This window comes from Varanus komodoensis, unplaced genomic scaffold, assembly GCF_004798865.1.
Source record: "Varanus komodoensis strain SLA01 unplaced genomic scaffold, ASM479886v1 scaffold3, whole genome shotgun sequence".
NCBI lineage: Eukaryota > Metazoa > Chordata > Lepidosauria > Squamata > Varanidae > Varanus > Varanus komodoensis.
The window spans coordinates 64,357,936-64,382,435 of NW_025335761.1; the positions used below are offsets into that span (position 1 = coordinate 64,357,936).

Sequence of the window (24,500 nt, forward strand, 5' to 3'; positions counted from 1 at the left end):
GGACCCGCGCCCAGAGGGCTCCCCCGGCCAGCAAAGCGATGCTTACAGCTCAATGAACCTCCGCAGCTCCTCCGTCCCCCACATCCCAGAGTAGACCAGCCATGGCCCCCCTTTCGTGCGCATCTTGACGGTGGGAAACCGGACGACGTCTTGCTGCACGCAGAGCCGCGGCCAGTCCCAGCAGTTCAGTCGTGCAAAAGAAATCTCCGGAGCTCCTGCAGAAGAAAGAAGAGAAAGGGAATTTGGCACCTCCATACAAGTGAACGGACTTTTACTCTTACAATCTCGTGGCCACCCCACTGTCTCTCCCAGGGGGCACATCAGACCCATGAGAGCCAGGGGGCATCTATTTATTTATTCATTCATTCATTCACTCACTCCATCCCTCTTCCCTGCCCAAAGGCTCTTGCAGGAGGGGGGCAACCTCCAACGGTCCCCCACCCAAAGACCTACATAACAATGCAAGGAGGACATGGCTGGATTAGACCAAAGATCCGTCCAGCCCAGTCGCCTGATTCTGGGAAAACATCAAGCGAGTCACAAAGGCACCAGTCATCTCAGCTGTTCTTTCGCCCAAAAGACTGGAATGGTAGACTTCTCCTGGCTCTGGAGGATCCATACATTGGTCAAGGCCACTCGCCTTCGGGTGGCCGGTTCTCCGTGGCTCTGGCCGTTCCCAACATCTTGCAGCAGGGAAATTCCCAGGCCAGGCATGCCGTGTGCCTTCCAGCTCGTGCGCAAGCCTAGAATGCCCAGTCGGACGTCCGACCTTTTCCTGGAGGAATTTCCCTCTTGCCCCCTGCAGTAATGTATCCCAAGCTGCTCTTGAAAGTCATGGGGGAAGGGGAGGATCTCAAATTTGATTTCCTGTGTAACCCGAGGGGCCTGCTGCTTCCTCCAACAGCACCGTCCCCTGAGACCAATGGGTCTCACCGCGTGCCCTTTCCATCCTGGCCGTGAAAGTCAGAAAACTGCAGGCAGCCGAGCCGAGCCGAAATAAGGCTTTTCTTTTGAGAGCCGTGAGCAGTGAGCTCCAGAAACTGGCTACTTAGGTCTCCTCGGCAGAATATCCCCTCAAGGGGGTGCCCCAGCAGAAAAGGCCCTGCCAAATCGCAGGGCTCGGAGGGACCTCAACGGTCCTCAGCCCCTGCCAGTGCCGGCTGCGCAACGCACACGCTCCCACATCCCTGAGCGACGGCGCTCAGGCGAGGCGTCCATTTCTCCAGAGAGCGAGGCCCCCCTCCTCCGGACAGTCTCTTCCACGGTCAGTCAAACGGCTCACACGGGTTCCCCTGATGCACAGGGGCGTGGAAAATGAGCAAAGATGTCAGAATCCACGCTGAGCATTTCTGAATTCCACCCTGGCTTGCGTCCCTTTTCTTGGGAAAATCAGCAAGTGCCTGGGCGCATAATTGGGTGCGCATTCAGAGCTGCGCAATCTTCTCCCAAGACTACGGCCCACACTTTTGGGGGTGTGATTTTCTAACGCCTGCATTTTCCTCACACAGACCCTTCGCCGTCACCCTCTGCCCTGGTGGACGCAGCCGGGGAGCACACCACCGGTTCGGGCGCTGCTGGCGGGTCATGAGTGGATGGGGCCGAAGGGGTGCTCACGCTTCCCCCCGCTTCCCGGCCCTTTCCGCCTGTCGGTTCCACCCTGCACTTGGCAGCCGCAGCTTGGTCCCTCGCGGGGGCAGCTGAACCCGGTGCTCACGTCTCCCTGGCATCTCCTCCTCCTGGGCGAGACATGCCCAACCCCTTCAGCCGTTCCTCGCAGGACATGCTTTCCAGATCCGTCCCCAGCTCCATCACGCTCTCCCGGAGCCTTTCAAGCTGTCCAAGGCCGCCTCAAAGCGCAGCTCCCAGAACTGGACTCGGCGTCCTAGGGTGCGGGCGAACCAGGGCAGAATTCAGAGGCCGGGGCGGTACCCAGGGTGCTGCCCCCCTAGACTGCCAGGCCTGCAGGGCTGAAGAGCGGTGGGCAGGCGGCCTGGCTCCCCACGCAGGGCTGGGGCCTGGCCTGGAGGGGCTGGCAGGGATCGGGGCCGCTGCACTCCCGAAACCACCTGCGAGCCGCAGGAGGAGCGCTGGCCGAGCCCGTGCCGGCACCACAAGCCTTCGCGGCGGCTGCCCGGTGGTCCTGGTGGGTGTCCATCACCCGTCCTGCCACGTCGACATCCGTGCCCCGGCCTGCCTCTGCCCCGCCACGCTCGGCCAGCTGCCTGACCCTCGCGACGTCCTGTGCCCCTCTTCGCTTCTGCGCCCCTGCCACACCTGGCCAGGACCCAATCCTCGCTTGCCTGCCTTCGCCTTGGGCCCGTCGCACCTTGCCAGGACTGGCATCTCCCCGTCCTGGCACGCCAGGCATGGGCCCCTGCTGCTTCCGGCCTGGAACTGACCGCGGGGGGGGGGGGGGCGGCCCTAGCCAAGCAACCCAAAAGTCGATTTGGTCCTGCCAAGGTTCAGTGCCCGCCTAGAAGCCACACCCCTTACCCAGGATGCTTGCTCACTTCTTAGTCCTCTGTCCATGCCCAGAGGCAAGGCTTTTTCTTATTAGTTCACATGTGATTCAGGAAAAACAGGTCCTGGGCCCAAGCCCCAAGACTATGCATTTACTTACCATTTTTTAAAATCACCCAACAATCTTACATTTACTGGGCAGTGTACAATGGATTAAACACATAAAATACACCACAAAAACAGGAACGAGATAAAACCAGCAGCAAAGAATAAAACCATCTCAGTAATTAATAAAAATAAAACCCGCCACATAATAAAACACTAAAACCCATAAAGAGAGTTCTTAAAATGCCACGCAGAATAGAAAGGCCTTCTCCTGGGGCTGGAAAAAGCATCCACACAGGGAAGAGCATTCCACAAACAGGAAGCCACCACTAAAAAGGTCCTCCGGCCTGTAGCCTCGCCCCTCTCCCCATCTGGCAGGGTCATTCAGAGGAGAGGCACACACATTAAAGGTTGCACAGGTAAATTTTGGAGGAGGTGTTCCTTCAGGTGACCATTTTGGTGTCAAGGTTAAACCTGCGTGAAGTGGGCCTGGAAACAGAGGGTGCCCCGGCATGATCCAAAGGGGAGGCCACTGTGGCAGGATATTGCCCATAACAGGCCGAAGCTGGTAAGCGGCACTTTGAGGCACCCAGGAGCGACCCCAAGAGCATCCCGGAACGGTGTCTCCTTCAAAAGGGGCCGAACGGCATTACAGCCTTTCCTTGCACGGCCCGTTGAGCCAAACCTTTCGAGCTGGCTCAGGCCAACGTCCAAGCACTTGGCTGCACCATCCTCCGTTCCCATAAAGAGCCGCCTGCCCTCCAGCCAGAAATCTTTGCGGTGCCGGGAAAGGGGAGCTGTGACAGGCCGGTGGGAAACAGGGAAGAAGAATGTAAACATATGTTTAAAACAGCCCATTTGAAAGCGTTCGGGAGCTGAGATGAATCAGGGTTGATGCAGAATGTCACAACATGCCAACGGCTTGTCAGCAAACCCAGCGCCTTCCACTCCTGGGTCGATGCTCCGGCATGGGTTTTCTTACTTAGCGAGTCGGCCCTGGCTGAACGCTTTCCCTTAGATCTCTGTAAGCAAAGGGCTTCCTGGACTCCTCTTCTTCTTGAAAAACAGAGCAGCTGAAAACCCCCCGCGATCCTAAGGGGACCTGCCACTGGAGACCCCTCCTGCCAAGGGCACTGCACGAGGGCTCCTGGACACCAATTTCTCGCTAGACGTGTGAGCGATGCCAACGGCAAGGGACACCCTCGCCCAGCTCTGGCCGTCTTGCCGGATCATCCATCCTTAGTCTTCCTCATGCCACTAACCCCTCTGCTAAATTACAGCAACGTATTCCTTGCATGGGGTCCGGAATCTGCCGTTAACCAGGCTGCGAGAAGGAGGGCTTCCGTCCCGATTCCGGGCTGCCGGTGAGCGACTGAGCCCGATTTAAACACGCAAAGCCAGGTTTGCAGCAATCCAAGGCGGGCCTCCCTTGTAACCAGCTAATGAGGACCCCGGTAAATGAGGGAGGAGGTGGGGGATCCAAGGCAGAGCTCTCTCGGCGCTGGCCCCACATTTCTGGAACTTCCTCCCAGGATAAGTTTGATTAGCCCTCACTGTGTCTACTGTTAAGTGTAAGAGAATTACCTTTGTTATTATTGACTCCTTTTGGCATTCAGCTACTGCCACTGTATTTTAAATTGTTTGATCGGAATAGCAGGATTTCATGGGTTCTGCTCCTGGGACACAATGCACTAATATTGTAAACTTCTCCTTTGCCGGAAGCGAGGGAAGATTTAAGCCATCTTGAGATCCGTTTCAGATAAAGGCATTAAATAAATGCTGTATATGTAATGAAATAAACAAAGGCCAGCTTGCTCAATCAACCGCAAATGTGAGACTGCAAATCCATTTACTGGTTCCTACTTTTTCGTATGGAGTCACAAAGCTGGGCCTGCCCCCCGCGGATCCGTCGCCCACTGGCAGTCCGTCCGCCATGACTCAAACCCGGAGTGCGCACACAGGAGTCACGCTGAGCCCGTCTTGACTCTGATCCCGCTCAGTGACGTCAGAGCGTGCCAGGAAAGAAGAGGTACCAAGCAGAGTTCTTGGAAGCGGAAACATAAACGCTGGCACCACTTAAGAAGCCATTTCAGCTCCGATTCCACAAATCCAGAAGCCTTCCAGTCTTCCCCATACCTGCATCTGCAGTGTGTTTTTGTCCTCCCTCCAAATAGTAGGCTTTTACAAGGCCTACTTACAAGGCCTTACAAGGTTAATACAAGTCCAAGGCTTTTAAGGGATTCTTTGGTTTAGCAAGATCCTGCCGAGGAACGCTCGGAGCTCAGCGGCATCAACGGGGCAGAGAGAACAGCTGAGCCTGTGTGGGTGGCCAGCAACACTCTGCACAGATCCCTCCGCAGTGCCAGCTCTTGAGTTTAGCCTGCCGCTTTGAGGGCCTTTCAGGGGTCGTGGAATCCGTGGGAGCAGGAGACCCCCTTTGAAGGCAAGTGGCGAGCGTGAGGGGCAGCTCCGTGGGAGAAGGACCCGGCCTGGCGCCCCCCGGACGGCGGGGAGGCCCCTGACGAAGCCGGCGAGTTGCGGTCTAGCTTGTGTGCAGAATGCCGGCTTGGGGAAGGCGGCTTGCCATACCTGGTTCCACCGCCCAACCGTTCAGCCCATCAGGATGTTTCTCTGAAGGGTCAGCCAAAATCTACCCTTCTCTGAGCCAGCTCGAGCTGGTCTTGTCCTCGCTATCAGTGGCAGAAAACGAGTCTATGGAGCAACGCTTTGGGGCTTGGTGAGAAAGCTGTCATGGCCGTCTCCTTGGCCCCGCGGCTGTCTCCCAGCTGGGGGAAAATGGTCCAGCTTTTCCTCGAGGGGCTCCTTGTCTTACTGCTATTTGTGGTATTAATCAATGCACATACCACCAATCCCTTAAGGAGAGACTGAGAGAACGGGGCATGTTCGGCCTTGAGAAGAGAAGACTGAGGGGGGACATGATATCCCTCTATAAGGACCTCAAAGGCTGCCACAAAGAGGAAGGACAGGATCGATTCTCAAACATCCCAGAGTACAGGACATGGAAGAATCACATCAAGTTGTGGCAGCCCAGATTCAGGCTAGATACCAGGAAAAGCTTCCTTGCTGTCAGAGCAACATGACAGAAGAACCAGTTGCCCAAAGAGGTGGTGGGCTCTCCCACGTGAGAGACATAGAAACACAGAAACAGAGCAAGCCAGAAGGGGTCTCCCGGGCCATCTAGTCTGACCCCCGGCTCCAGCCAGCTCCACTCATGACATGCCCATCATGTGCATGTCCAGCCTATCCTTGAATGCCCTCACTGATGGGGCTTCACCACCTCCCATGGAAGCCCATCCCACACCCCAGGGGTCCTAACCATCAGGAAGTGCTTCCTGGCATCCACCTTGAATCTTGGTTCCCTGAGCTTTGCTCCACTGGAATGCGTCCTGCCCGCCTCTGCAGGGGAAAACAGGTCTCTACCCACCTCTGCATGGCACCCCCTCACATAGAGACATTCAAAAGGAAACTGGACAGCCATCTGGGAGGAATGGTTTAACTGGGAGTCCTGCACTGAACAGGCGGTTGGACTCAAAAGCCTTCAAGGCCCCTTCCAACTCTACTATTCTGTTATTCTATATTAAAATCTCTCTTTAAAATATAACACCTTTCTAAATATACTAAAATGCATTACAATGCTAAAATGTGAATAAAAAACTTGAATCAAACACATTTAGAATACCTAAAACAACAGTGCAATTACAGAGAGATTGGGCAGCACAAGCCCCGAGGGCAGGCCGGGGTTAGAAAACGGATCTTTCATTGATGCCCAAAGGAGGCATTGTTCCTGGTTGCTGAGATGTGGCTCATCCCATTCTCTGAACCCAGCTGAGATAGCAAAACCACGGCAAACAACACATGAAGCACAGCCCAACAGCCAAATAGAGGTTTCCTTCATGGGTGGTTTGTGGTTCACCAGCCATAGCTAATTAGGGCTGCTGGGTTCGGACTACACAGCAATCCATGGTTCAACGATAAGCCATTTTTCTACCGCCACCCATGTGCCACACCCCCTTGTGTGTGGGTCTTTCCAATGCCCCTTGCTGAGAAATCAAGAGGGGGAAATTCAGGGACTGCAGTGTGTGTCCGGAGATTCTGGGAACTCTGGAGGTGCTGGAGCTGCATCCTGAAATCTGGATGGCATCACCTGAAATCTGGATGGCGTCTTCCAGAAGAGCAGCTACTTCGAGGAAAGTCTGCAGCATGACCAGGGAGACGGCTTCCCCTACAGCACACATGAAAACAACACCAAAGATCGACAGGTGAGATTCAGCTCGCAGGGAAGCAGGAAGTGGCAAGAAGGGAGACGGTCTTTCTGGTGGTGCCACCCAATCCAGAACACCCTCTCCAGGGACTGGTTGCACCAACGCTGCACATGTTTCAGCGCCAGCTCAAAGCCCTTTTGTTTGCGCAGGTGTCTTAACTTTAAATGCTGGCCTGTGTTCCCTGTTCTGTTGGATTTGTGGCCTCTACTGCCTGGTTCTGGTGATGCTGGTTTAATCTCTGGATTTGATTCCGTGCAAACTTAACCGCACCCTCGCCCGCTGCTCTGGCGTTGGCGTGGATGCGGGGCATTTTTAAATGATTCAGAGCATCCACATGGTCAAATGCGTGCTCTCGGGTCGCTCGCTGGGTCCTGACACTTTCCAGATGCCGGCGGCATTCCGAAATTCTTGGCAGTGGCAAGAGCGGGACTTACAGCTGGCGTAGAACAGCACCACCATGTGACCGGCCTCAGCCAGAGCAGGGCCGAAGGAGTCCTCCGTCAGGGTCCGGACGCCTCCCAGAGGCAGCTCACGCTTCCGGTCTCGGACAACAGATTCCACCACCTGGTCGTCCTGAATCTCTGTGGGGCAGAGGCAAATAACCCTTTATTTATTGATTGATTGCGATCCTGCCTTTTTTATTATTTATTTTATTATTTATTTAAAGTTTCTGTATGCCGCCCCCTTGCTATAGAGCCTTGGGACAGCTCACAGAAATAAATAAATATAATACAAATACAGTTAAAAGCCGGAAACACCCTGGCTGCACAATTAAAGCCTATAAATTTTAAACATTGTTAAAATATTGTTTGAATAAAAAGGTCTTAGCCTGCCGCCAAAAAACAAATAAAAAAGAACTCAAGGCAGCTTCCATCGCTGTCCTCCCCTCTGTCTTGTCCCCGCAACAACAACCCTGTGAGGCAGGTTGGGCTGAGAGGCTGAGACTGGGCCAGAGTCATCCGGTTCGCTCCCTGGCCCAGTGGGGACTTGAACCCGGATCGCCTGAGTCCCAGTCCCATGCTCTTAGCCACTGCACCACACGGGCTCTCTCCTCTAATGGGGTGGGAAACCTTCCCCAGTGCGTGGAATGCCCTGGACAGCGGTCTTGGGTACCAGGCCGTGTGATGGAGGAACGGGAGAGGAGCTACACTCAGAAGGCCCTGCTGGCCCAGCCAGCCCAGGATTTGGCTCCCACAGTGACCATCACCATTTCCCCTGGTCCGGGGGGAGATGCGTCCCCCACTCCCACCCAAGCACAACCCAGTTTGACCTCAAGAACAGCCGGCAACTCTGCGGATGAATTGCATGACACAAATCGCTATCACCCTTGACAGCGCTGCACTGATACAGCTCTTTGTAGCCGTCCTCTTGGACCGGCAAAAATAAGAACACACACAAAAGGACGGGTGGAAATGTGTTAATGGAAACCAGGTTTAGGAATGAACACTCACCTGATCGCCTATGGAGAGTCTGAAATGCCCCCAGGCGACCAGTCCTGGGGCCATATGCATTTGTATGCCTGTTGCTGAGCTCGGGTCCTTTTTGCTCTCTTCCCTTGTGTGATCAGGATGGCAGACTACAGAAGCCATTGACCTGATCCAAACTCAGGGCTCTTCTGAGAACCTGGGGTGTGGGCCAGTGCCACAAGGCTCTCCCAAGACCTCGGCTGCATTGGCGCATGCTGCGGACACCGCGGGCTCACCCTAAAATCGACTCTGCCTTGTTAAACTTCATGCCGGAGGGAGAAGACAACCCCTCCCAGGCTTCATAAACTCTGGAATCTTGTGGGTCAGTTTTCCTACAGCAAGAAACCACAACGGGCAAATTTCCCACCGTGTTTCTCACTGTCCCGTGGCTGCCATGTTGAAAATTCAAGCCGTGGCAGGAACTGACCTCAGCGTGGCACTACCAGCGAAGTCAGCTGAGGGGATCGCTGGGGGGGTACCAGGCCACCCACACCCCTAAAACAAGCCATGGATTATGGTTGGCCGGTTGGCCGCCCTGACAATCCACCACGCCAGGTTTGTGACGGACAATAGAAGGTCTCTCCTTGAACCCAGCATGGCTCGAAAGATCGCAGGCTAGTCCCAGGGCTGGCCAGAACACGCAGGCCACAGCTATGGCCGACCGAAGAGGCAATGGGACACGCACTCACCTTGCTCATTGTTCTCAGCGTCTTCCTCCTCCTCTTCCTCCTCCTCCAGCTCCTGGACAGGTTCCGCCTGCGCCATGCTCTCCACCAAGGACACGACTGCGTCCATGTCCTTCAAAACCAGGTATTTTACAGGCACGCCCTGCAGAAATGCAGCAGGCACACATTCGGACTGCGGCCAAAGGCGGAACTCGAACGAGCCCCACCACGATGGCGCATCGAGGCACCCCCAGCACCCTTCGCAAGCGCATCCGAGCAAGGGTGCGCCTGTTTCTGCCCTGGTTCTTCCTCTAGGATAAATGCGCACTCAAACGAGGCGCGTCACGTGTCCACGGATGAGTGGAAAGGGACAGACCCCTCAAGGACTTCCCAGAGCCCCTTCTGCACAGCCCGCAGGCTTTGGTGTGAAGATTGCAAAGGCCTGAGATCAAGTTTCTAGCCCTCAACAGTACAGGCATAAACTCCTTGAACAGGTAACAAAGCTTGGAAAGATGGATGTTGTCCTAGACGCTCCATCCTGTTTTTAATTATTTTTTACAACTAAGAAAAACGATGCAATTAACACAATAACAACAATTGTGACAAAACATCACTGATTAAACACCGCATCAGGATCAGTGCTACCTCCACCAGGACCAACAGCTCTGCTTGCTTAAGTAAGATCTTTTATTCATTTGGGCTGCCCTACTTCCCTTCCAGAACTGCACTCTCTTGTGTTAGTAAAAGGTCTCCAAATATTTTCAAATTTATTTTCACTCCTCAAACCTTTTTTGCATTTAATATCACAAGTTAACTTATCATTAATAGCTCTATTCCAGACTTCTTTTTACCAGCCAACTATATGCTATTCGCCTTTTGTTTTCCAGTTCCTTGTTATTATTAATATTACTCCTGTTAATAAATTTAACACCAGTTCGTCAGTATTTTGTCCCAGCTGTTCTCTAAATAGCTGTTCTCCCTGGAGAGGTGCGTCTGGCACTGAGTCTATATTCTTTTCGGCGCCAGGTTAAAACCTTTTTATTTAATGGCTATTTTAAAAAATAATTTTATCATTAACAGTTGCTGTTTTGTTTTTTGTTTTGGTTTTTATATAAATTTACTGTATTTGTTACTGTTTTATTGTTTTAATTCTATGTTGTAAGCTGTCCCGAGATGCCGAGGTGTGAGGGGACGGCATATACAAGTTTTAAATAAATAAAATAAAAATAAATAAAAATGACAATAATGCCAGTGTGAGTAGTGGTTAAGAGCAGCCCTGGTCCGAGCCGGCACCGGAAAGCCACATGGGCCCGCCTGCCCCTTGAGATCGGCGGCAGAGGCCAATATAAATAAAAATAAAAATAAATAAAAATGACAATAATGCCAGAGTGACGTGGTGGTGAAGAGCGTGGGACTGGGACTCAGGAGATCTGGGTTCGAGTCCCCGCTCAGCCATGGAGCCGACTGGGTGACTTTGGGCCAGTCACAGACTCTCGGCCCAGCCTACCTCACAGGGTTGTTGTTGTGGGGATAAGATGGAGGAGAAGATGTAAGCTGCCTTGAGCCCTTTGTAGGAAAAAGGCAGGATATAAATCGAAAAATAATAAATAAATAAATAAATAAATAAAATCCTCCAGGAACCCTCCATGAAAGATATTAGGAGGATAAGCACTCGGAGAAGGGCTTTCTCTGTGGTGGCGCCCAACTTATGGAATGCGCTCCCCAGAGAGGTCCGCCTGGCGCCGTCATTTTTTCAACGATATTTTAACAATTTTTGTTAAATTAAGACCTTTTTATTTCAACCATATTTTAACAATTTTTAATATCACCTATAGGTTTTTAATTTACAGCCAGGGTGAATCTGGATTCTAATTTGCACTATTGTTTATTTATTGTATGTGAGCAGTCCCGAGGCTCCTGCGATGGGACGGGATACAAAAAACTCTAAATAAATAAATAAAGTGTCTGAGTCGACACGGCAGCAGCTCGGAGGTTTGCGATCTCCCACCAAGCAGGGAGGCAAGGCACGAAGACACGTGCCGACGTCTCTACGAACCTGGCACACGCTGGAGGCCGGTGGTTATGTCTTGGCACACGGTGATTTGTCATGGGAACTACTAAAGGGCTGCAGCTGCTTTTTACCCGGAGCAGCATGGACCGTATTCTGTGTGTCTACCATGCCCAGAATTTTTACATGCTGGACCTCTATCCTTTTCCACTGCCTGGAAATGGCAGAATGATGGGGCAGTGGATAAATACTGTAAGTGAAATCGTCTCATACGTGAATATTGTGTCTCATCCCGTTGTATGTGCGTGTAACCCACACGCCACTGTGTGAGTGTGTTTCTTTAACTGTGGTGCCAGTGGGGTGCAGTGGTGAAGAGCACAGGACTGGGACTCAGGCGACCCGGGTTCGAGTCCCCGCTCGGCCATGGAGCCAACTGGGTGACTCTGGGCCAGTCACAGACTCTCAGCCCAACCTACCTCACAGGGTTGTTGTTGTGGGGAGAAGATGGAGGAGGAGAAGGATGCAAGCTGCCTTGAGCCCCTTGTAGGAAAAAGGCAGGATATAAATCAATTAAAAAAAAAATAACTACACTGATGGATAATTGGGCTGTGTCCGTGGAGGGGGGGATTATAGCTATATCTTATCATTATTGATATTATAAACTGTATTATTATATTGTATTATGCATCGATATTCTGTATTGCATTACGTATTATAGTATTGCATTAAGTTTTGTTTTGATTTTTTATCGCTTACAGTTAAATGTTATTTATTTATTTATTTATTTTATTAACAGCTTTTCTATCCCATCCCCTGCAGAATGTCTTGGAACAGACAGAACAATAAATAAATAGAACAGCCGCACTGCATCCATCCATGATATACTAAAACCCCAATTAAAATCAATTAAACATTAAAATAATGGGAAAATAAAAAGGGTTTTGCCTGATGCTAAAAAGAATATAATATTGGCGCCAGGCGAGCCTCTCTGGGGAGCATAGCCCATAGTTGGGGTGCCACCGCAGAGAAGGCCCTCCCCCGGGTGCTCTCCCTCCTAATCTCCTTCAGGGAGGGCTCCCGGAGCAGGACCTCCGACCCAGAACTCAAGGGGTGGGAGGGCACATAGGGGAGAAGGCGCTCCTTCAGGAATCCAGGATCCAAGCTGTTTAGGGCCTTATAGGGCATCACCAGCACCTTGAATTGGGCCCAGACTTTGATAGCCAGTATAACTGGTTGAGGACCGCCGTTATATGTGACCATCCTGGCAGCTCTGTTCTGAACCAACTGAACTACCTGGACTGTCTTCAAGGGCAGCCCCACGTAGAGCGCGTTGCAGTAATCCAGCTGGGAACTTACCAGGGCATGAATCACTGTTGCCAGGCAATATTGTATTGCTTGGTTGTATTGCATTTTTACGAAATATATATATATATATGTTTGTTCTATCATAAGCAGCCCAGAGCTCCCTATGGGCTATGTGGTGGCAGACAAATGTAATAAATGAAATTAAATGATAAGCTCAGGCTGAGGACAGCTAAGGCTGCAAACCGAACGGGCTCACCTGTCGGGATCAGAGCAGGCTGGAAGCCAGCAGCTTTTCTTGCCTCACCTGACTTCTTTCCCTCCCTCAGCGCTGGCCAGGAAGCGAGCTTTGCCGGGATCAAGCCTGCAAAGGCTCATGAACAAATGGGCTTCGTTGCGCAAGGTACGCAATGCGCGTGATTCCTTGCGCAAAGTGCTCCGAGTCTGCAAAGCCCGTGGGTCATGTGTGTGGAAACAGAGCTCGGCATGCGGCCAGCATGCGCACGAACTGGCCTCGCGGTCTTGGTCGGACTCGCTTCCTGCCGGAGACGGTTGCAGCTGCTCAGTCGCCGGAGGCCTCAGGACAGAGAGAATGTGGACCGGAGCCCGGGAGCTGAGCCAAGGGACTCAGACGGATTCCCACCCCGAGCCGTTTTTCTCACACCTCCCTGCCTGGCGATACGTGCATTTGGTTTAGGGAGCCTTACTTCTGAGCAGACAGGAGGAGATGCGCCATGCATGAAAAGTCCATCTTGAGTGCAAGGGCAGCAACTCACCTCTTCGGCTTTCTTGACGGCCACGTTGCAATTCAGAGGGACGTCTGGGCCGACCCAGTTCCTTTCAAGATACGAATCAGAGGTCGAATGGTGAGCGATGCCGTGCGCGTGTGACGCTTGCATCGCCTTTACAGCTGGCTTTTCCCTCCTGCAAGGGGCTCAAAGGGACTGACGGGGCCCCCGTCCCCCTGATCCTCACCAGAACCCTGTGAGGTAGCCCAGAATCATCTCTCTCCGGAAGCAGCCTGGGAGACCTGTGTGTGGACGGCACCACTTCCGCCTGCGGAGCGGGCCTTGGCGACTGGATGCCGCCCTGCGGGAGACCCACCCACGCTCCCTGCAAGGAGAACTCTAGCATGCCAAGGGGCCGTGCTTAAAAAGACGCCCTGCTGTGCTAGCTATTTCTGTGCCTCCTGCAGGGAGACCTGGAGGGGCGATGCCCTCCTCTGAACCCCCAATTCCAGTCCGAAGCAGGACTGTAGAGAGGAGAGCGGGGATAGGCAGGGTTCATCTGCAGCGCAGTCGGGCTGGGGATAACGGGCCTTGCAGTCCAGCACACCCAGTCCTCCTTCCTTCTCAGCTCTGTCTGGAACTCCCCCACCAGCTTCGCCCCCCACCCTGCTTGACGGGAATCCCCTCCGAAGCATCTCTGCGCCTCTTTGCAACTGCCCTGCACTGAACAACGGTGGGCAGATCGCCCGAGGCTGAACCACGGCACCACCTGGACACGCTGCCACGCCACGCCACGCCCGAGCCTGCAGTCAGCCCCACGGCAGACAGTGAGGGGCATGGCCCAGAGCCCCACAGCCCGTGCAGGGCCCCTCCAAGGTGCCCTGCCCTGCCCGGCCAGAATTTCCCACCCGGCTGATTTGGCTGCAGTCCAGCTCTCCTCCTACGCATCGCTCAGCGCAAGGGGAGCGCAGCAAGACCCCTGGGATACGCATGTGTGAGTGCGCCTGGGTGCGTCGACTCCACGTGGGCTGTGTTCCCCCTCTGAGTATGGCCCCCGCAAGGGCCTCCCCAAGGGTGGGAGGTTGAGGCCAGATCAAAGGTTGAAACGACAACATTCACTTCTGCAGATTGTTGTGATGATGGGCCACTGCCTGGGAGGACTTTCAAAGGCAGCTGGACAACTTCATGGAGGAGGAGAAGGAGGAGGAGGAGGAGGAGCAGGAGGAGGAGCAGGAGGAGGAGGAGGCAGCTAGCTGTGGCTACCGGCCCTCTGGCTACACGCCACCTCTGGCCCGAAAGGCACTTCTGGCGTGGTTTGTCATCTGCGGTGGAGGGTGCACCCAATGCAAGTCGAGGCAGAAAGGTGTCCGGCGACTCCCAGGGTGCTCAGCCCACCTGCTGCAACCGCCCAAGGGTCTTCAGCCACTGGGTGGCACGGAAACGGACTCAAATGCATACATCGTGTTTATGGGCACAGCTGCTCTAAGCGGCAGAAAAAGCACCGCGGGCGACGGCTGGGACCGAGCGGGAGAGCGCGCTCGTGGGTTTCCCCCCAGCGCCGCGTCGGCTCCTCTGGGCACGGCCCCTGGCCCAGGCGGGCCCTCGGTGCGGCCCACATACCTTCGCAGGAGGAGAACCCCGGCCTTCCCCAGCAGCCGCCAGGCCACAGACTCCGCCACCCTGCGCTCCGCGTCCAGCGTCTCCTGCTGGGTCAGGATGAAGACAAGGGGCAGCCCAAGCTGGAGGTGGAGGGTGGACACGGTCGCCGGATCTTCCGCGACCTCCATCTGGGGAAGAGAGGCAGCTTCAGGCCACAGCAAAGCACCCACGACTGGCTTCGTTTGGGCACCGGAAGCAGGGGAGGCTCCCCAGAAGCCCCCGCCAGGCCCGGCCTTGGTCAGTGACCACCCCCCACCCCGGCATTTTCGCCAGACAACGTGACTCTTTTCATGGAAGTAAATGCCAAGAATTGAAGTCCAGATTTGGCGGTCCTCCTTCAGCCCAACATTGGCTGCCCAGTCCTAGGCAGAGCCTAAGGCCAAAAGGGCAGGGCCAAACTATCAGCGTATTTTAGCCTGCTTTCTAGCCCAAGGAGAGGCACTTTGACCTCTCCGAATAGGGGAAAAAGCACACACACAATGGGCTCCCATCAAACAACTGGAAATTGGAGGAGGAAGGAGACGCTCCCTGGAGCGACTGTCCTGTTCTCCCCCGCAGCAATCGGCTAGCCCACTTCATACTCTCCAACCTCTGAGGCCTTCCTCCAACAGCCCCTGCTGAGGGAGGCTGAATGGCAGCAACCAGAGCAGGGGCTTCTTGGTGGTGTCCCCACAGTGCTGGAGCGATCTCTCCAGAGACCTGCTTGGCACCAACTCTGCCATCCTTTGGCATTTAATGGCACTTAAAGGTATCCAGTGGCATGCTGGGGCATTTGTATCCACTGCTTTTAATCGGTTTCGTTTGTACTAAACATGTTTTCCTTGTTCAATTGTTTAAAAATATTGTACATCGGGAAAAACGGGGCTGCTTTGTTTGCATTTGCGGTTTAGATTTTTATGGATTCTTGCAAACCATCTGGAGAATTGCAGCTATTGGTTGATATAGAAATGAAATCAATAAAATTTCAGAATGCCTGGAAGTCACTGGGTGGCAAGCAAACATGGCCACCCACGTACCACCGGGGGCTCCCCCATCAGCTTCAGGAACTTGTGGACGTTCAGCGTGGTCAGCGGCTGCTCCAGCGGGGTCCTTCGGCACGGCTGGGAGGGCTGGGCGGCTGCCTTGCAGTGGCAGAAAAAGAGCCTCGAGGACGGCACTTCTGGCTCTCCGCTGCTGTAGGAGGAATGCCGAGGAGGATGGGTGTGGGGATCCAGGCAGGCCTCGAGCGCCAGGACCTGGGTCCACGCATTCCGACCTGCGGGCGAGGGCCCGGGAGCGAGCAGGCCAGACCTCTCTGGCTCCGTCTTCCTGCCATCAGTGCTGCCCGGGGCAGAGCGAGAGGCGGATGCGCACTCAGGCTGCAATGGTGGGGAGCAGGCTTGGCTCCGGGGGACCCTGCTAGGATGTGGGCCTTGGCCGGTGCCCGACCAAGCCGAGCACTGGCTCCCATCAGGCACAAACAAACACGTGCCTCTGGCCACAGGCATCCTGCCCCGCTGGAATCAGGCACCCTGCGACGCTGGCCCGGAAGAGCTCCTTTCCTCGGCGGCCACGAGCTGAAGAGGCTTCCCCCAGCCCTGTCCTAGCTTGGCAGCCGCCATACGCACAGCCGCTGCAGCAGCCGCTGAGAAATCCTCGCAGCGAAGGGCCCCGTGCTCAGCCGTGCCCTCTGACAGGGGCTGGGATGAAACCCAGCCAATCATCCCCCGCGCATCCCCGGACTTGCTCTGGGCCCAGCCGGTCCACGGACGCTTGCGCAACGGAGGCTGCGCTACCAGCACCCTTCTTCCGAGCGGCTGCTGCCGACGGCGCGAAGAGGGGTGCCGCCAGCAGGACCCACTGTCTGTCGAGTGCTCTCCGTGCCCGCCCGGTGCTTGGGCCCCGGGATGCTGCCCAGGAGCCGGGCCCAGAAGGGATTCCGCACACAGCCTACAAAGAGCCAACGCACTTGACGTGTCTCTGGGCGGCCCGGCCGGCGATCCCCTTCGAGCCCTCGCCAGAATGCAGTGCCAGGGCAGGGAGCAAAGGCTCAGACACTCCCACGGGCCGTGTGGACGACAGACTCGGAGCCCTGGGGTGCCGGGGGCCCCCGTTGCGGAATACGTACCGGATGCTCCTCAGCAGCGTCACCTCGGTGGTTAAGGCAAACTTAACCGAGTCGTAGACAAAAGCCGCTTCCATCAACACTCTGTGCTCTAGCAGAAAAGGCGTTCAGAAGTCAAGGGGAAACGGCCCCCAGAGACGAGACGCGGGCTTTCTCCGCATCTCTTTCAGGACGCAAAGTCAACCAGCCCCCTTCGCGGTCAGACCCGGCAGCGCCCACAGCCCAAGCCTTGGCTCCTCCCACCGTTGGGCCACTGCTCTTGAAGCCGAGCGCAGCCCCCCCCCCCCCCGTGGGGGGCAGGGGACGCCGGCTCCCCGCTGAAGCCCCCCGGGGCGTTACCTGCCGTCCCGATCGCCTGCACGTAGGCGAAAACGAGGTCTGCCCGGCCCTTCAGCGTGTCTTCCAGATCCTGCAGGTCGGCGAGGGTCATGGCGTATTTCACTTCATTGAAGAGGAGAGCGCTGGAGAAGAGGAGGCAGGGAAGCGGCGTGTGAACGGGACCAGGGTCCTCGTCCGTGCGCGAGCATTTTCGGCGCGGTACCAGGATGGGTATTTTCCTAAGGCCCGGATCCGGTGTTCTGGTGTCCCCCTGCTGCCAAGCGTGGCTGGAAGCAGTGCGGCGAAGGGCCGCTGGGATGGTGGCCGGTTTATTTTATTTATTTTTTATTTATTAAAACATTTTGATGCCGCCCCATTCGCCGAAGCCTCGGGGCGGTTTGCAGGGTGAGCTGTATGAGGCGACGGAGGGAGCTGGGCCTTTCCAGCCTGGAGGGGAGGAGACTCAGGGGGGACCTGCTAGCGACAGGCAGATACGTGAGGGGCTCCCTGCGGAGGCGGGTCGTGACCTTTTCCCCCTGCAGTGGAGGGCAGGGCACGCGCCAACAGAGCAAAGCTCAGGGAACCAAGATTCAAGGTGGATGCCAGGAAGCACTTCCTGACAGTCGGGACCCCGAGGGTGTGGAATGGGCTTCCCCGGGAGGTGGTTGAGGCCCCATCGGTGAGCGTGTTCAAGGATAGGCTGGACATGCACATGGTGGGCATGTCGTGAGCGGAGCCGGCTGGAGCCGGGGGTCAGACTAGATGGCCCAGGAGACCCCTTCTGGCTCACTCTGTTTCTACTGCAGAGACAACTCTGTTTAATTTTTTCCTAATGTTTGTTTCTTTATTTCTTTGCTGAATTTATATACCACACCCAACAGCCCCATGCAGGACTCCCTGTGCAGTGCACAGCAAGGACAGAAACAACTTCTATATAATGATATTTAAAATGCTAAAAATCTATTAAAATAGTACAACTCAAGCTGTATTACCTGGATTAGCCTTAAAAAACTTTTGTTCCTTAAAAATGGACCAAAGATCCATTTAGTCCAGCATTTGGTTCACGCAGTGGCCAGTCAGCCGCCCACAGGATCCGACGAGAAGGACATGAGTTCTGCCCATGTTCCCCAGAAACGTTTGCCCATAGGGAAACTGTCTCTGATCCCGGGGTAGCATGAGGACTAGGAACCGTGGCCCTTCTCCTCCATGAATTTATCGAACCCCTTTTGGAAGCCGTACAAATTGCTGGCCGTGAGGACACCGTGTGCTGGAGCGGATAGGATAGGATCCTGCTGCTTCTCCCTTCCCAAAATTGCCCCCCATGAGTATTTGCCCCCAGGGACAAGTGGCAGCAAGTAGCGAGAGCCCCCCTCGGCCACCGGCTCCCCACGCACAAGCGCCAAGTGGCCGTGACCAGAGGAGTGCCCCTGAACGGACGGACAACTTACAAGAGCACGTTTGCCACGATGGCATCCACACTGAACAGGGCATCTGTCGGAAGGACGCGGAGCAGCAGGCGGCCCCTAGGGAGAGAGCAGAACGACTGAGAGCCCCCCGGAAAGGGGCCCTGCGCGTCCCAACTCCAGGGACCTCAGAGCGAGAGGCCGAGGGAGGGCCGGGGGTCTCTCATCGGGGGGATCCCGCTCACGTGTGGGCCCTTGCGGGGGCCGAACCGTGTCTGCCTGTGTCTCTAGCCCTCTGCAGGAGAACCTCACCGGTCCTGCTCCGAAGGCAAGCCCTGAGCACGTGGAGGAGGGCCATTCCTCCCAGGGAATAACCGCCAGGGTCACCCCCTCCCCAGGGCCCATCAGCTGCACTGGCCCTTGCCTGGAATCAGTCCTCTCTCTGCCTGCAAGCTTCCATCTCTGCTGGGGGCGAAGGGGTCTTCATGGCCCACCCAACAGACTTTGCATCCCAACAGGGAATGCTCCCCGTTTCCAGGACTTCCCCTTCCTTCCTTCCTTCCTTCCTTCCTTCCTTCCTTCCTTCCTTCCTTCCTTCCTTCCCAGCTTCCTGGAGGACCCCAGCTAAATCCAGAAGCAACAGGACTTTGACGCAGGGCTGGCAGCCCGGAGCAGCCTCCCTGCCCGCCCAGAAGCGCCAGCCAGGCAAAGTTTCCTGCCCCGCTGGCCGGAAGCCTGCCGAAGCGCCAGCCGCTGTCCTAGCACAGCCGCGGGTGCCCAGCCGGGGGACGAACCGCAACCGGACTCCACTGTTCTCGCCTGGCCTGGCCTGGCGAGGGCTGGAAGAGGCCAGTGGCTTCTGGGAACGCTCCTGCCTGGCAAAGTGGTCGCCGGAATCCGCAGGGCTGGTCCGCTCTTCAACACGCCCGGCTGAAAGAGAACCGCGGCCAAAAAGACCCCAGGGTTGCTCCCGGAAGCAGGCAGCTCTGAGAGCATTGCAGGGACCACTGGAGGAAGCCCGGACCTGTAGGTCATGGCCCTGTAGCATCCCAGATGTGGGCCTTTTCCACAGTGGCGCCCACCTGGTGGGATGCCCTCCGCCTTGGCATACGGGAGCTGCCAACAGCAGCTTTAGGCATTAATCAAAGCCCCCTTCCTTTGGCTAAGCTCTCTCCATTTTTGCATGATGTGGTTAGTTAGAAGTGCTGCACAGACCACGCCGTCGGCACTCCACGTCCTGCCCAAACTCAGGGTCTTTTAGGAACCTGAGCGCATCTCCAGACAGGCAGTTCTGGCCCTCAAGCGGTCTCTAACTCTCTCTTGATTAGAGAGAGCCCGGAGGGCTGTGGAGATACGGCGGTGAGGTTTGAGATCAACGAAGAAGGATCTCTTGTGAACTTCTGGCACGATGCGCTATTCAGAGGGGGCCGTTGCTCCACTTCAGTGTCAACTTGAAGCAGGATCAAGGCCCTCTCGTCCTCCTAAGGTGCTTTGACTTGATACCTTGAGATCTGGATTCCATCTCAGAACTCCTGCATAGAAGCAAAGCTTTCTTTTCGCTTCATTTCTGTATTCCTGCGACCCAATGAAGCACTTACCTGAACAGGTATGCTTTTTCCGAAGCACCATCCTCCTTACAGTACCTGGATGCTTCTCCTCTGCGGCAGTTTACCTGTGAAGGGGAAGGTGGACTCCATGAGAGCCTCCCAGGGTTACGTTCTCCAAAGCGCTGCGAATTCTCTCCTGCTTTGCTTCATGGTTTCCATTTGTTTTGTTTGTGATATTTCCATCCTGCCCGGTCCTGAGGCCCTCTGGGTCATTCACAAAACAAGACGTAAAACCCTGCAATTTGCTTTCCTAGGATGCAAAGATGGCCAACGATTTCGATGGCTTGCAAAGGGGACTGGCACATTTATTAGTTTCCATGGCTACGCGTCGCGATAGCGAGACGCTTCCTCCTACCTCCAGGGCAGAGGGTTGCCCCTGTGTGAACGGAGTGCTGGACAGATGGACCCCCCCTCCCAGCCGCCCCAGTCTCTCCAGCATGGCTCTCCTCCTGTTCTCAAATCGTGACGTACAAGATAATAAAAACCTTGAAAGTGTAAAGCAGCAGTGTAAAAACCAATGTAAAAAGCCCGGATCGTTCATACTATCGCATCCCCAATCACAGTGGATGGTTGTGAAAGCTGGACGGCAAAAGAAGATGGCAAGAGGAAAATGTATGCATTCAAAGCATGATGCTGGAGGAGAGCTTTGCAAAAACCCTGAGCCCAGAGAAAGGCAACTCTGGTCAAGTCAGAGTTTCCCCTGGGAACAAAATGGCAAAACGGAGGCTGCCCACTTTGGGACAGCCTGAGAAGGCAGGACTGCGGAAGACCACCATGCCAGGGAAAGCTGGAGGCACCGCGTTGCGCTGGCTCCGCTCCTGCCTGGCCAACCGTCTCCAGACGGCGGTGCTGGGGGGTCGTCGCGCTGTGCCCTGGCACTTAGGCCTCGGAGTGCCGCGGGGTTCGAGTCTCTCCCCCGTGCTTTTCAACATCTGCATGAAACCGCTGGGAGAGGCCATCCAGATACGCCAAGGACACTCGGCACGGCCTCTCGCTCTCATCTGCCCCAGGGATGGCGGTTTCTACCCTCAATCGGTGCTGGCAGTGGACTAGATGAGGCCCAATCAGCTCCAGCTCTGTTAAACCGGAAGTGGTGTGGGTGAGCAAACCTCCATTTCGACTGGGAGACTGTAAAGCTGTCCTGGACGGGGTTGCGCTCCCCGTAAAGGACGAGATTCGCAGTCCGTGGGTGCTCCTGGACCCAAGCTCTCTCTGGTTGCCCAGGTGTACCGAGTGGCTAGGAATGCCTGTTATCCGTTCTGGCTGACTGACCAACTCTGCTCCTACACGGATGAGGACAGTCCCTCTACAGTCATTCACACACTGGTGACTTCCAGACTAGACTACTGTATTAGACTATTATGGGGCTTCCCTTGAAGACAGTCCAGACTCTCCAGATGATCCAGAACAGGGCAGCGTGGTGGCTGATGGAGAGCAGTTCTTATGCACATATCATGCCTGTCCCGTCGACTGCACGGGCCGCCTGTTCCTGTCTGGGCTGGATTCAAGGTTTCGGCAATGACATACAAAGCCCTGAATAGCTTGGGACCACACTGTCTTCGGGAACGCCTTACTCCTTATATTCCTGCCCATTGCCTAAGATCATCAACTGAGGTACTTTCACAAGTTTCTCTCCCCAAGGAGGTCGAGGGGGGAGGCTGCAAGGAGCAAGGCCTTCTCTGTGGTGGCACCCCATTGTGGAACGCTCTTCCGCCCGCATTTTGCCAGGCACCCACGGAGCTACAGGCACCTAACAAAAACTTTTCCTTTTCAGCACACTCTGTCTGTATTGACTGTTCTGGTTTTTAATATATCCATTTATATTTTCACTTGATTGCATAGACTGTGTTTCTATCTTCTTCTTTATTTATTGTGATATTCTAACCGCACCATTTTATTTAATGCTATTTAGTGGCACTTTGATGCTAATGGGCACCCAGAGAAGGTGATGCTAATAGGTGGCTTTCATAAAAAGCTAAAGAAATACATGAAAGGGAAGGCCAACTAGGAGACGGACGGACTCGATCAAGGAAGGCACAGCCTTGAACTTAGAAGAGCTGAGCCACGGCGGGCAGGACTATCTGGAGGGTTTTCGTTCACGCTGTTGTTGCGATGTGCCATCGAGTTGTTTTCAACCTATGGCGACCCTGTGAAGTAAAGCCCTCCAAAAAGAGAGAGCATAACACAGGTGCTAGGCATGCCCACCTGTGCTTGGGAGGATGTTTCGCAACTAGGAGGCCACCACGAAAAGGGTTAGTGGCCACCACCTCGCACCACCCTGGATGCACAGCCAGAAGCGAGGCTTCCGGATCTAGGGAGGTGTTGATTCTGCTCTGCTCGACTCTGGTGCACCCAGAGCTGGAGTAACACGACCCGTTCTCGGCTCCACATTACAGGAGAGACAGAGCTAGGTTGGAATCGGCTCAGCGCAGGGGCACAGGAGTGGAAGCTGGGTTGGGAGGGATGACATACGAGGAGAGATTGAGGGAATGGGGAAGGGGAGACTCTGAGGGGATCTTCTAGTGACTCAGAGGTATGTGAGGGCATGTCATGTGCAGGAGGGCAGGACGCGTTCCAGTGGAGCAAAGCTCATGGGACCAGGCTACAATTTGGATGCCAGGAAGTCCTTCCTGACAGTTGGGACCCCTTGGACATGGAATGGGCTTCCTAGGGAGGTGGTTGGGGCCCCGTCATGAAGGCGTCCAAGGAAAGATTGGATAAGCACCTGCTGGGGATTGCATGAGCAGAGCCGGCTGGAGCCAGGGGTCAGACTAGATGGCCTGGGAGGTCCCTTCTGACTCACTTTGTCAATGTGAGGCTCCAAGAGGAGGGCTTCTGAGATATAATGGCCCAGGCTGATGTATGTATGTATTAATTTGTATAAAAGCCACTCATTAGCATAATGCTAGCCACAAATGTATGAAGTCTGGGGCCAAACCAAGGGCACCCGATGAAATGGGCTAGTCCTCAGGATGGAACTGTATCACCCGGAGGCTCCCAAGGCCTGGCGTTTGTCACAACCTCAGTTCCATTTGCCCTTCCCCATGCAGAGTTCTCCAGATGGGCTGGACTACGACTCCCATCCCCATTAACAACTGGCTAGGAGGCAGGAGGAGATGGCCCTGGGCCAGAAGAACGGGCTGGGTCCTGGTCCTGAGGTGGATTCTGGCGTTCTTCGTTCATTAGGAGAACCCTCGAACGCCACTTCCAGAAGCCCCGGGGCAACACTTGGCTAACGCAGGGACGTGCGACCTCCTGCCTGGCTGGGGTTCCCCGGATGACCCCGGCCACCTCCCCTGCCCCACGCCTTCCCCCCAAACACATGGCGGTCTCCCAGCCTTGCGGCAGTTTTTCAAAAAGGCTTCCCTCAAGGCTTAGGTCGGCAAGAAGAGCTTTATGCGAGAGCAACCAGTCGTGCTCGCCTCCCCCAGCTTCGCCTTCAGCCCTGCTCACTCCCGAAAAGCGACTCCCATCCATAACGGAGTTTGGTCTCGGGCTGAAATGGGGTTGGCACCCCTGGGCTAAGCAGTGCCGGGGCATCTTAACACCAAAGTAGCAATCCAACGAACCCCTCTCCACGTGTGAAAGGGCCAGCCTGCTGCGTGGCTTGCAAATCGGAAAATAACTCTTACCTTTAAGACTGAAACGCCGTAGTCTCGCAGAGCTTCTGTGGAGCTCTCCAGCTGTTCCAGGAACCCTTCTGCCGAAGGGGACGCTGGAAGAGAAGAGGGGACTTGTGTGACTTTATGGTCGCAATGATCATTCTCATGCCGCAAGAACTGATCAGCAGCGCAACATCGTTTTGGTTGGCCTGGAGGAAGGGGAGCGTGTGCGCTCTGTGGCAGCCGGTGAATCTCGGAAGGGCAGGGCTCACTAGGAAGGTGTGTGATAAAGAAAACCTTACGAAGGTTTATAGGATAAGATGAACTTGCATGGATGATGGGAAAAGGTGCAGAGGCGATTGGATTCCACCTGCCAAGTCAAAATGGGCACTAAATCTTTGGATGAGAGGCTACTTTCAAAAAGAGTTTCAAACACCCAAATCTGTCCTGGCCCAGTCTTCAAACACTGGAGAACCTGGGCAGCCCCCTGAGTGGGGTGGTGTGACTTGGTGCCCTGCAACAGCGGGGGGCTGGACCCAGTGGCCTTCTGGCCCCTTCCAACTCTGCTATTCTGTGATTCTATGATTCTCTAGTGGCTTTCTGACCTATAACTGCTACCCCGAAGGATTTCTCATCTCCAGGTACACTCCAGGTGGAAAGCTTTGTCCTGAATCAGAACTTTGTGGTTATCAAACTACCCGGGATGTCCCTGAGCCGTTTCTCATCAGACACAACACAGAGCAGGAATTAATCCAGATGTTTAAGACTGCCAAAGTGGTCAAATTCCTCT

At 55.0% G+C, this 24,500-nt stretch overlaps 1 protein-coding gene across 1 annotated transcript in view; it reads right to left on the bottom strand.

Moving 5' to 3' along the window:
- Positions 1-24,500, bottom strand: part of TXNDC16 (thioredoxin domain containing 16) — a 43,243-nt gene that overhangs the window by 12,354 nt on the left and 6,389 nt on the right. The window contains exons 3-14 of the mRNA XM_044437093.1: positions 23,741-23,823; positions 20,100-20,173; positions 18,547-18,621; positions 17,120-17,241; positions 16,784-16,871; positions 15,693-15,849; positions 14,638-14,804; positions 13,066-13,126; positions 9,004-9,142; positions 7,283-7,429; positions 6,731-6,808; positions 47-215 (exon numbers count right to left, since the gene is read on the bottom strand). Of these exons, the coding sequence (XP_044293028.1) occupies positions 47-215; positions 6,731-6,808; positions 7,283-7,429; positions 9,004-9,142; positions 13,066-13,126; positions 14,638-14,804; positions 15,693-15,849; positions 16,784-16,871; positions 17,120-17,241; positions 18,547-18,621; positions 20,100-20,173; positions 23,741-23,823 (1,360 nt within the window). The remainder of the gene's footprint in view (positions 1-46; positions 216-6,730; positions 6,809-7,282; positions 7,430-9,003; positions 9,143-13,065; positions 13,127-14,637; positions 14,805-15,692; positions 15,850-16,783; positions 16,872-17,119; positions 17,242-18,546; positions 18,622-20,099; positions 20,174-23,740; positions 23,824-24,500) is intronic.